General features: G+C 47.2%; 1 protein-coding gene across 2 annotated transcripts; it reads right to left on the reverse strand.

Moving 5' to 3' along the window:
- Positions 1–1173: 1173 nt before the first annotated feature.
- On the reverse strand, positions 1174–11769 carry myzap (myocardial zonula adherens protein). Of its 2 annotated transcripts, none has more exons than XM_086175031.1 (14): positions 11332–11769; positions 10674–10754; positions 7737–7823; positions 6963–7127; positions 6747–6839; positions 6538–6651; positions 6269–6421; positions 5212–5337; positions 4887–5015; positions 4717–4811; positions 4525–4630; positions 3875–3958; positions 3524–3630; positions 1174–3432 (listed from the first exon to the last, which is right to left on the reverse strand). In XM_086175031.1, the coding sequence occupies exons 1-14, from the start codon at positions 11413–11415 to the stop codon at positions 2841–2843; spliced, it is 2016 nt and encodes a 671-aa protein (XP_086031157.1). In that variant the 5' UTR covers positions 11416–11769; the 3' UTR covers positions 1174–2840. The 2 variants fall into 2 exon arrangements, with proteins under 2 accessions (XP_086031157.1, XP_086031158.1); XM_086175032.1 differs by having other exon boundaries at positions 2150–3102; positions 11332–11756.
- Positions 11770–12108: the final 339 nt, after the last annotated feature.

Here is a 12108-nt window from a genome sequence, read left to right on the forward strand (position 1 = left end):
GATAATAATAATAACAATTCTGATAATGATGATAAAAATAATAATGTGATCAAATTGATGATTACCAAGACTATAATGGCAGTGGTGTCATAATAACTCAAGGTTCACGAACATTTACTGTCAGTTCAAAACCAAAACCAAAATTAGCAGAACAAAATGAGAAAAGCAGTAGGATAACTGATACTGCTGATAGGAATGATACTGAAGCTACCACTGCTGAGAACTATCACTGACAGTACACTGTCGGTACAATCAATACATAAAGGTCTTGAATATAAGGTCTACTCAAAAGTGTCCTGAAGGGTTGTCAAGTAAAGAATAATATTGTGATGATCTTATTAGTGTGTATCAAAAATGTCTTGGAGTGCGCCTACTTGATTCTGTGCCATGTTATTTTATTGCGACTGAAAGGGAAATTATGTATTTGTTTTAGTGATCAATGTCCTTGTAGCATTAAGGAGTGGAGTGAAAATTAAACGGTGCAACTCAAGTTTGTGCGTATAATTATACAGTATATTGTCAGCATTTGAACTGACCTTTCCACTGTATGCTGCTTCCAAGCAGATATGCGAAAAGGGAAGTACATTTTTAAAAAGAGCACAACCTTGCCTTATACCACAGTTTAAATATTGGATCAGTAAAGTCGTATCTTATTGTTTACATTGCGTGAAAGACAGCCTTAATCCTGCGTGTGTGACTCTCTGGAGCCATATTTCTAAGACTGTAAATAAAAAGGTTCATTTGACATTAAGTTGCTATTTGTCTCGAACACAATAACAAATGGGATAATCCTTTTCTTGTTTTTTGTCCTCGCTTAAGCGCTGGTTACCCGCCCCTCCTATGTCAGGCTCAACAACCTGTCAGATGAGGTGTGTCACTCAGTAGCACCGCATGAACATGATGACTGAAAGACACTCATAAACTTGACTTCCTCCAAATGTCCAACACTCTATTATGAGCTTAAGGGCTAGTCCGTTGTAAACAATAGGCATTTACAACATGTATTATTCCGGTATTATTGGAGTGATCCGATTCTAAGTGGAAGATACTGAACTATATATACGATAGTGTCTCGGCACATGACGTAATTCACCGACTTGTCTAAACTCTTGAATGAATTGGTACTTTTTTAAAGGTTGTGTGTGTGTTCACTGACATGCTCGCCAGACAGACTTTAAATATATTTTAGCCTTTAATATTCCACTGTAGGCTGACATCATCATCAGTTGCAGGACAGGTATGGTTAAGGAAAAGGCACGACATCATGGGTTTTAACTGGCAGTGACGACAACAGTTGGGTCGAACTCATGGAACGGGGCTCAGGAACAGCTTTCACCGCGTAGCAGGGGTGGGCAAACTTTTTGGCTCGCATTCACTTTTAAAATTTAACAGACGGGCCAGGTCAGCACAAGATACGATAAATATACAAAAAAATTGTTAACAGCTAACCCTAACCCTAACCAGCTTGGTTTTGAAGGCTTTGACGTTTGCCAGCATTTCACGCACAAACCGGTTTTTCCCTTGTAGCTTCACTTCCAGCTCATTCATGAGTCAGTATGTCCACAGTAAAGGCTAAAACACAAAGCCAATCTGTGTCATTCAGCTCAGGAAAATTCTCAAGTATCTCCAAAAATAATCTGCTGTTTGAGCTCCCATATTCATTGATCCAATCATTCGCATCGAGTATGAATTCTGTATCGATCTTTGGCGGGCCGAATAAAAAAGATCAACGGGCCGGATGTGGGCCGCGGGCCGTAGTTTGCCCGCCCCTGCCAGAGAGAGAGATCATTGTAGTGACCGTGACTTAACATCCAAATCGCTCTTTAAGCCGACCTGTTGCTGACCTCGACACAGTCACCAACCATCATCAGGTATCAGGTAGGCCGTGCACGGAGCCACACATAATCTTAATAAATATTTGCACGAGACAACAAGAAACTTCAATTTATCCAGAGTCTATATAAAATGATACGAAAGAATTTAGAGACATAATCATGGAGTTTGTCTCAGCGAGCAATATATTCAGGCTACTCGAGCGTAAACAAAAACATATTCCTTCGGAATATTATTTACAAAATATGAAATTATGTACACCCTACAGTATGCGGCTCGTAATAGTGCTATGTGCAAACATAAATGGAGAATCTTATTTCTTTTCTTTTTTTTTTTACCTCATTCTGACTAATATTACTTCACATGACGGATCAAAATACACATGACGGCATGATCTTAAAAACGAAGAACCAAAGCTTCAGCTCCAAAAGTGTGGATTCTGCTTTAGAAGCGAGTGTCAGGCTGGATGTGGCAAAAGCGGAACGAAGCTAACGCGGCTCTGTTTCAATATAAAAATAAAAACTTTGCAATAACTGCAAAGCATGAAGTGTAGTGCTGTGTCTTGCATGTTTTCCATGGGACGGTTATTCTCAGCTGCCGTGTATTATATCTAAATTGGACTGACAAAGGAAATGGGCTGCTTGGGGAATGTTTGCTGCCAGAGAATCCACAATGGAGCGGAAACACTTGGCTGATGTTCCAGGAGTTGTGAAGAAGCAGATTGAGCTGCCGCTAGTTTTCGTGTGAGTGAGCTCTCTGAACGCATGGAATTTCATCTTTAAATAAATCAGACCGCCGTCACTTAGCACGTTCAACCGTGATCATCATCATGAGTGTAGGGCGTAGCCCGGCTACCTGCCTTTGCGCTACGTCGTTCAGACGCTACATGTCAAGTGATAGCTACACCCTTACCCCCCCCCAAAAAAAAACGGTGGCATCAAGCTTGTCATGCAACTTTTGGCAAAACAAAATCTGCAATTCTGCAAATCAATATGGATCCCATCAGATCACTCAGTGTTTAACTTTGCGGTTATTTCCATTAGCTTCATGAACGGCGTATAGAGTCGAGGCTTTGCGCTCGTTTCAGATGAATCCCGCTTGGTCTCTGAGCGGGCGTCAACCTCATCTCCGCCGGGGTGGATCTCGACCCCCGGAGCTTCGGGGTCAGGCGGCCGTCCGGAGGGGAGGGGGCCTCTGGAAAACTCGGGCTTGGCCTCCAGGATCCGGCTGTACTCGACGGGCGTGTATCGTAGTAAACTGGACTCCAGCCTGCTGGGCGGAGGCTTGTTAGGCCGTAACGTCCTCTGCAGCGTGAGGTTCATGGGGCAGGGGGAGGGATGCTGGATGAAGGATGGAGGGGACGATGGCTGCGGGGTGGATGGAGGTGTTACAGGTGATGAAGTTTTGATAGCGGATGAATGTTTTTTGTACGATTGAAGTTTTATGAGCGATGGTGGTTTCATGATTGATGGAAATTTTTGTGACGGGGGAGGTTGCGGGGGTGATTTAGGCTGAGCATGCGGTGGATGTTGAACAGGATGGAGGTGAAATGGTTCACACTCAATATCACTCTTAGCATCATACTCTTTTGCTTCACTTCTGCGGATACATATTCAACAATCAGACAAAGAATGTACACATGAATGCTATTTTTTTTAACCCTTCATATATCAGTGACTTAGCCTCTTACCCTTGGAGCAGATTACAGCCTACTCCAATCTCCCTGGTTTCCAAAACCTCTTGTGGCTTATTCTGTATGGACATAAAATACTTCAGCTTGTCTTCTAATTCATTATTCTAGGGAAAGGAAACAGGAAAAAGCTCCATCAGGTCCGATCCATGCAAAAGCTGCAGTCACCTTTCACTTAAAAGTATCTTGAAAGGTGCAGAGACACAAAGAAACCAAACACACACACAAACACACTGTCTGATGAAAGCGCAGGATGTCCAGAACTCAGCAGTCCAGGAAATCACCTGTAGCCATGCAGCAACCGCGCCACAGTGAAGAACCACAGTAAACGGGCTCGACCCGTGAGTTTACCTCGCACTCCACGATCGCGATTCTGTCCAGAAGCTCCGAGATGAACATGTCCTTCTGCGCCACCTGGGCTCGGAGGGATTCCACCTTCACAGGTTCGAGAACAACACATCCAACATCAGACTGAGATGAACCGAGACAGCGCTGCGCACCGGCGGCTGTAAGGTTGAATTTTAGAAATCGGAGTATTTTGAGAAGACGTTATCAGGCGGTTATTATCGATCGAACATCAAATATGTTTATGTCCCGTCCGTGCCGCAAAGGGGATCCCCTATTTGAGGCGAGAAGCATCTGGCGATGAGGAGGCAGATGTTTCCTTCTCTCTGTCTATATTTTGTAAGTGTTACCTGATCCACGCAGGCAACACTAAGCCTGAAATAACAATTTTATTTTTCCGCTTTTATTGATTTCCTCTCTGAATCGGCCGAATTGCTGTTTTTTTTTTTCACGTCGAGTGTCTTTTTCAACCGTTTGACTCCGGATGATGTTTCTCTTCGTTTCCCGGCAATGAAATCACGGCATGTGTGATTACAGCGCGTCGCTATTCCAACAATAAACTGTAAAAACAGCTTACAACTGTTGCTTTACTTCTTCTTCCATGGCCTTTTTGCAAACAAATCAGAAGAACGCTCGCACAAAGAAATTCTCCTGACCTCCTCGATCATTCCTTTGACCTTCCTCTGCTGGCAGAACACCATGTCGTTCAAGTGTTTGATTCTCTCTCGGAGATCCACGGCTTCCTCTTGCAGCTCTTGGGACCTGAAGACAATCGGGACTCGGTCGGGCCCTGGGAAATGCCTTGTCTTCAACAAACAAAAGATTGCGTCTCAGTTCTCGTTCTGTACCTTTTGGCCACGGTTGCATCGGTCGTGTCGTTCAGCTCCAGCAGCCGTAGACGGTGTTCGCACGTCTGCAGTTTCTCTTGAAGTTGACTCTTTTCCTGTGGGAGAATCACTCGTTATCTGCAGCTAAACGCGTCCGACCGCTGACTTTGACGCCAGGAAGTCCGTCACACCTTCCCCATGCAGTCCAGGAGGCGCTCCAGTTCAATGATTCTCTGATCCCGCTCGGCTATCTTGATGTCCGAGGTCCGGATGGTCCATTCCGCTTCCTCCAGCCGCACAATGTAATCGTCAATTTGGGCCTGCGTGAGGGAAACGTGGGTAATTTCTCTTAAAATGGCCAAGACTTAATTCAGTTATGGTCTCTAGAACCATTCTCACCATTCTGCGTTATATCATATATATATATATAATTCTCCGTCTAAAAAACCAAACCGATTTTCATGTCTTGGACCGTCTGGCCCGTGGTGGTGAGTTCCAAGCACAGATCAGGCTGACCTGAAGCTTTTCGATCTCCTCTCTGTGCTTCTGCTGCTCCTCCTGCAGCTTTCCCTCGTATTCCCGCCGCAGAGTGGCCGAGAGCTCCCGCAGAGCTTGACTGCCGGCCTCCTGTGACGACTGCACCTGGACCAGACAGGGCGCGGCAAACGGGATCAGAGCAGATTCATCTGAAGCAAAGTCATGTGCGCAATGCCGTCCGGAAACGGCGAATCTCTCCCCGACCGAACGCTTTGACCTTCAAATCCTGAACTCGTGGTAGATTTTGGCTGAAGGGCGTGTCGAGCCCGCAGGAGGCGACACCTTCTCGTTGGGTATTTCCATATTTTATACATTTTGGTCATTTTTTTTAACCCTCTTATGATGTTAAGGGTCACTTTGACCCGTTGGGTCAATGGGTGAAATGGGTCAAATTGACCCTTAACATCATAAGAGGGTTAATAAAATCTGTTCAAGTGAGCACGAAAATTTGTGGGGTGGATCTTTAGCATCCATTCAATGATTATCTGTAACATTTATCCTGCACACTGGGTGGCGGGTTGCTGGAGCCTATCCCAGCTGTGATTGGGCCAAAGGCAGGGTTCACCTGCGCCGGTCGCCGGGTGATCGTACAACCAGTCACTCTCTCGTTCAAACATTCGGTCATTTGATCTCCAATGAACATATTGCATGTTTTTGGACTGTGGGAGGAAACTGGAGAAGTCATGCAGAAATGCCACACAGAAAGACCACTTGTAGGAAACAAACCAGAGACGATCCGTAGGAGCTTGTGTGTGCAGCGAACAATCGTTTCACAGGACAGGTAAGAAACCGAGCAGGTCGAGAGGTAGTAGGACGGGGCGATATGAAGGATGACTCGTATACAAGAATAACTTGTAGTCGAGGCACGGCTTAAAAAGTCCCGCACAACTGGCTCGTCTTCCCTCGTGGCGGCTTCTCGAACCGTCTCTGCTTCGTGCTGGTATTTTGAGTGAGCACTTGTCACACCTGCTGGGTGACAACTGTACCCGGGAATGTGTTGGAGCAGAAACTTTGAAAGTGGGTGAATGTGTCTTACCTGGAGTCTCAGAGTCTGGTTCTCGGCCTGGGCGGCGGCCAGCTCTCTCTCCTTGTCTTTGAGTTTCTCCCGCGTCTTCTCGCAGGTGCTCCGCAAACTCTTCACCTCCTCCCTGACGTCCACGCGCTTCTGACAGTTCTCCAGAAGTGATTTCTGTGAAGCAAACATCCTTCTTTATTCTCCCTGCTTTCTTTGTACTCTTTGTACAGGAAGCTGTCATGGCGAGGGCCAGCGCCGGATGCAGAGACGATGTTTGTTTGTGTTTTTACCTGCAGGCTGAGGTTAGCAGATATCAAGGAGCTGTTCATCTGATCGAAGCTCTCCATGGCAGCCGTCCGGATCTTCACCTCTGACTCCAGACTCCTTTGGTGTGAGTTGGCAGCCTGCAGGGAGCCACAGTTTGTTGCCTTTTTTTTCATACATTCTCAATTTTCCAGACCGGGATGAAGCGGTTTCGGCGTCCAAAACGACTCATTACCCGCATTTCTTGCGACAGCTTTTGCATCGACTCCTGCATCCCTCCGAACTGTCCGTACATGCGCTCCCTCACCTTCTCCAGGGAGTCTCTCACCTGTGCACAAACACAGAGGGCTCGCATCACGATCCCCTCTTGAAACCTTCCTCCAACCGCCTACGTGTCTGATGCGATGCTAAAGCCGTGACGCTGTGCACGGCCCGCTCTGCCTCCACCCACCTCCCTGATGTACTTCATCTCATCCTGAAGGTGAGTGACCGTCCACTCTCGCGCCATCACTTCCTCCGGTCTGTCAGAGCCGGTCCTCTGTACGACGGCGTACACTTTGTGTCCATGATGCAGCGGCGACCGCTCCGGCGCCCCATTGGTCATGTCCGCGAGGTGCTGACGGAGACAAGATTCCACCGGTCAGGTTTCGGCAGCCACCCTAAACTAAGCCCGTCATTGTGTGTGCAGCCTCCTCTCCTCGTGTGCACGTGCAGACTCCAGGCGTTGTGTGTCCGTGCACGGATTCGCATGCTTGCATATGTACACTTGGTCAGGTGTTTCAAGGAAATTTGCTGCCGGTTACAGAGAACAAGAGTTTGGGAAGTGACTTGTGAAAAAGTGCAGGCTGAACCGAAGGTGTCATGTTTCTGCAGCCTGGTACATGAGCTGCTGCCGTCCCTGCTTATTGTGCCCGGAGCGGCCCGGTGCACGACAGACGTGCACGGCAATGAGCGTACACAGCGCAGCACAAGATTCAGTTTCTCAGTACGTATCAGATAAAGAACAACATTTAGATTCCACTAATGGGACTTTTGTGTCCGATGCTCATCAAATCAAGTTTTGGAGAAAATTCAGCAATTCATCTTATCCACATCGGGGCGTCAGAGCTTATCCCGGCTGTCATTGGACGAGAGGTGGGACCGGTCGCCAGGCAACAGTTATCGTGACAGTGTGTTAACAGACGAACTTTACAGAAATTTCGGCAAAAGCGCGCCGTCTTCTTACCTGCGTTGGCGACTCCCTGCCAGCTGGCCTCTCTCTCTGGATCAGCCCGTTTCTCTTCTTCCACGTCGCCGCTTTGTCCTCCCCGTCCTGTAAAGAAAAACCATACACAACTACATGATCACGCCGTTTTGATAAATTCACAAGATTCACAAGGAACACATGAACACCCGCGCGCATCTTCTATCTGATCGCACCTGTGTGTTCTCAGACGATTCATTTCGAGGCAAAAACTCAGATTTATTTACGACAGACGTTCATCCGGTCTCGGAAGGTTCAATCTGTCAGAAAGACGCGGCACACTTCCTTCCCTCTGGCCGCGTAAAACCATGCAGCATGACTGACAGCTGTCTGTGAGAAGCCTTTCCAGAAGCCTTACTTTCAGGCAGGGCCTCCCGCCAGAGAGAGCGCCGCCAGTCTCCGCATCCAGCGGGGATGATAAGAGCGAGGAGAACCAGAACAAAGATACCAGTGTTGTCCGCCCTACCCCACCCTGCTACAGCCTGTTGGGAAATGGCAAAGACCTGCAAGTAGACGGGTGTGAATTCCAGATGACAGGGAATAGCGGCCGTCTTTATGTTTCGCCAAACACTGCGCGCCGTATGCTGTGGCGGGGCCCGAACCCTTTTTTTTTTTGAATTTTTCAATGTCAGAGTTCGACCTTACCGCCGTGTAGTGTTTGCCCGGTTTTCCGCACCAGTTTGATGTTGTCTGAAAGAGCTGTGTGCAGAGCAAACACGGTGTCGCCTTGCTAATGAAGCTTGAAAAGACTGACTATTTGAATTATGTAAGCATGTAAAACAGACTGTAAAGGGGTTTTCAGTGTAATAATAACATTCGAGTGCACCATCAAACATTTACTCTGTCATTTTAGGTGACCGCCTCGTGACGTAACCCTACTGTGATGCTTTCAAATGCTTGGATTCGCCCCTTATTTCCGACAAGAACCTCGTAGTTTTGTTTAAAGTCTCGTTGCAGAGACCCTCGGGTCCTTCTCATCCCACCCATTCATTGTCATTTTAAGGAATCTGACGCCAGAGGTCAAGAAACTTCCTGTGTCTTAATTTTATCTATGTGTGTTTGTGTATGTGTGTGTGTGTGTGTGTGTGGTTCAGATGTATTACATCTTATCCAGGCCACCGTCACTACATGGAGTGTATCCCCGATGTGTCGGGTTGCAGGACACACCCGCAGCATTTTATCAAGTTGAATTTAACCAGCGTTCCAAATGGAATACGTCTCTCCAGGAGGGGCTTTTGGTCGTTTTTCCCCCTGGATAATAAACTACACGCCGGCCATTTTTGTAGTTTTTCCTCTCGCTCAGGCAAAAATGTAAAAATTTGCTCTCAACTTTAATTTGCAAACATACCTTCCCTATTTAAATTCGCTTATACAGTGCTGTTTACATTTTCTAAAACTGTTTACATGTCTGTCTGCATTTACAGTTCACCACTTTACATGCATTTCTCTGGAATATTACCACAGTATGTTTAATATTATTTATTCATGAAGCGTATTGGGTTGCATTGTGAACAACAGAGAATTTCATCGTACAGGGAAAACACATTTCGAGACTGTACGTATGACAAAAAACACTTTGAATCTTAAAAAATTTGACCGACTTATGGGCAGTGGTTCCAGATGTGGCGGCTCAATTGGAAACGTGTTGAAACAGAGTGTCTGTTAGGCGAGGGATGAAAAGAGATACAAATGTTGTGTACCGTTTAAAGTTATGCTGGGACGTTGTCTCATCGACAACCCGGAGTTAAGGGTTCCAAATATTTCGGAGAATACATCGGGAGCCGTCACCTTCCCCGAGCCTTCTCCGTCTCCAAGATCAACATGGAAAAACTCCAAAATGCAATTTCGGTACCCGCCCAAATGGACCGATACGTAGCTACGTCATCGATTTTCAGTTTGACATGTAAAGGCTGCTCATTTTTTGGAAGTTTTATTAAACTAAAATGACCAGAGCCTTCCGTTGAGCTATAAACAGCATTAGTGACCCAGAAACTAAACCCAAAGGGTCCGTGCCGCTCAATCCACATTTATTTGTAGCACGGTGACGGTAAACACGTCGCCTCTGAGGCCACGTGCGTCGCCACGCTCTTAAAGTGAACTCTTGACCAGTTCGCCCTCCGTCATCGGTACAGATTGCAGCAGCGCCCTATCAGAGGTGCGGCCGCCAGACGAAAACCATACACCCAGGTCAAAGTTCATGCTCGGGATCCCGGACGGCGAGCAGAAGAGGTTTCACACGGCGTGAAAAACACCTCACCGATTTCTCACGGCCGAGCTGTTGCATCATCGCGCGGATCCTTAAGACAAACACGAGCGAGGACATCATTTCCCACTGCAAACACACGATACCGTTCCACGTGTTCCGGACGGGAGGCGGGAACTTCACGTGCAACGATTGATCGGCCGGAGTTCGGGCTGACGGAGGAAAACCGAACGTGGAGACACGGAGGGCACGAACGTTCCTCTCAACATTCCTCCTTATGAACTAGATTTACAGCGGAATTGGGTTTGAGCTTTGAAGAAAATGAGAAGCAGCTGTCTACGAATTTTTTCACACACGCCTGTGCGTACACACACACATGTGCGCACACACACACACACACGCCCTGCTGTGATGATTGTGTAAGCGCTCCAGATGATTGGAAACGCATGAATCACAGAGGTCTCCCTTTCTAGGTGTTTGCATTATTACAAATGACCCTTCGATAATATTCCGAGGGTGAATTTTCCCTCACGGGTCGGGAAACGCGGCCTCGGACGGAATGTGGAGCCCGGGCCGCTCCGACAACGTGAGGAAATTTGTTTTTTGCTTTTAGTTTTCAACGAACCTTCACCCCTCCGGCCGTCAGGAAAGACGTACAGGCAGGACGTGGCGTGACTGATTGGAGGATTTGGAAGGGAGGAAGATATACCACTCACCGCCTCCGCATTGGCAGGGCGAGGCTCCTTCTTTCCATTATCTCCGGTGTGTAGGGTTAACCGAAGGCGTCTGAATCTCCTCTGAAGGGAAAACAACAACAACAACAAAAACAAAAACATCAGGCAACAATTTGCAGCGAAATAATCAGTTTTGGAGAAAAACACACACAGGATGAATATGCATTTGTATACAAGACAGGAGAGACTTTCTCATTTCTTTTTATTCTTATTTTTTGACTCACTTATAAAGTCATATATTCCTATCATGCTATTTTTCAAAATACTTTTCGCGTAAACAAAATGGGGAGTATCCGTGAAGGCTAATTTAGTCCAAAGGCCTTTGACATCAAAGAGCTGTTCAAATAAACATGACATCCCTGCAGCCTGCAAGCTGAGGTCCTATTACACACTCCTGCATGTGGACGGATCCCTGCACACACACTCACACACACACACACACACACACAAGTCTACGCTCACATGCACACGCACGTATGCACAACTTTGATGAGATGTGTACAGAAAATGGCACAGAGAGGCTGCAGAGTCAGAGGCAACATGGACAAACAGGAGCAGGGCGGGAAAAGAGCCGGACGGTCTGCGAAACACAGAGCGGTGGAAGGGGTGGAGGCGTCCGGGGGGAGGGGGGGGGTCTTACCTCACTTGTAGACTCGGGAGATTCCTCCGTGGTGGTGGTGGTGGTGGTGGTGGAGACGTTTCGTCGGGAGCCGTAACGGAGCATGGTTCTACTTCTGTCCACTCCCTGGCTCTCGTTCTCCCCCCGACCGGCCCTCCTCCTCCTCCTCCTTCCTCTCGCGCTCCTTCCTGAGTTCTGTTTAACCTCTCAGAGCAACCATCTGCCCCCCCGGCCCCGGCCAGGCTGCGGGAGGGGAAATTCCACCCTTTCGGAGTGAGGCGGTGGGATTCCACCCGGCCAGAGCTTTCCCTATCTGTCGGTGAATGACCAGCCACACAGAAGCGCGCAAACACACAGTTATGTCATTGTCCGCTTTCTCCTAAACCCACCTGGCTGTCAGGTTTGTCAGTCAGTCGGCAATCACCCCGAGTCTCTGTCTCTTTGTGCTTCTGCGCTCTCATCGGACCTGTCGGGCCACATTTCACCTGCCTCGTCTCCGGAGAGCTTCTCTGTGGGCGGGGCCTGCGGGACAGGTGGAGCGCACCTAATCTACAGGTGGGGCCGCCTGTTGTTACTGTACACTTCGGAGGAGTATCCGCGGTTATTTATTGTGCTGTAAAACCAGTGCAATGACTAATTGCAAAAAAAAAAAAAAAAAAAAAAAAAGCCCCATTAAATGCTTTTTGGTTTTTTATTAAAAAAAAAAAAAAAAAAAAAAAGGAAAATGAAGATACCAGGAATTGCTAAAAATCTAAATCTAAAATCTAAAAAAAATTTTAAAAAAAGGGGAAGAAAAAT

The sequence above is a fragment of the Fistularia commersonii genome, chromosome 27, assembly GCF_037954325.1.
Source record: "Fistularia commersonii isolate RoL2024-O1a breed Wild chromosome 27, RoL_Fcom_v1.0, whole genome shotgun sequence".
Lineage (NCBI taxonomy): Eukaryota > Metazoa > Chordata > Actinopteri > Syngnathiformes > Fistulariidae > Fistularia > Fistularia commersonii.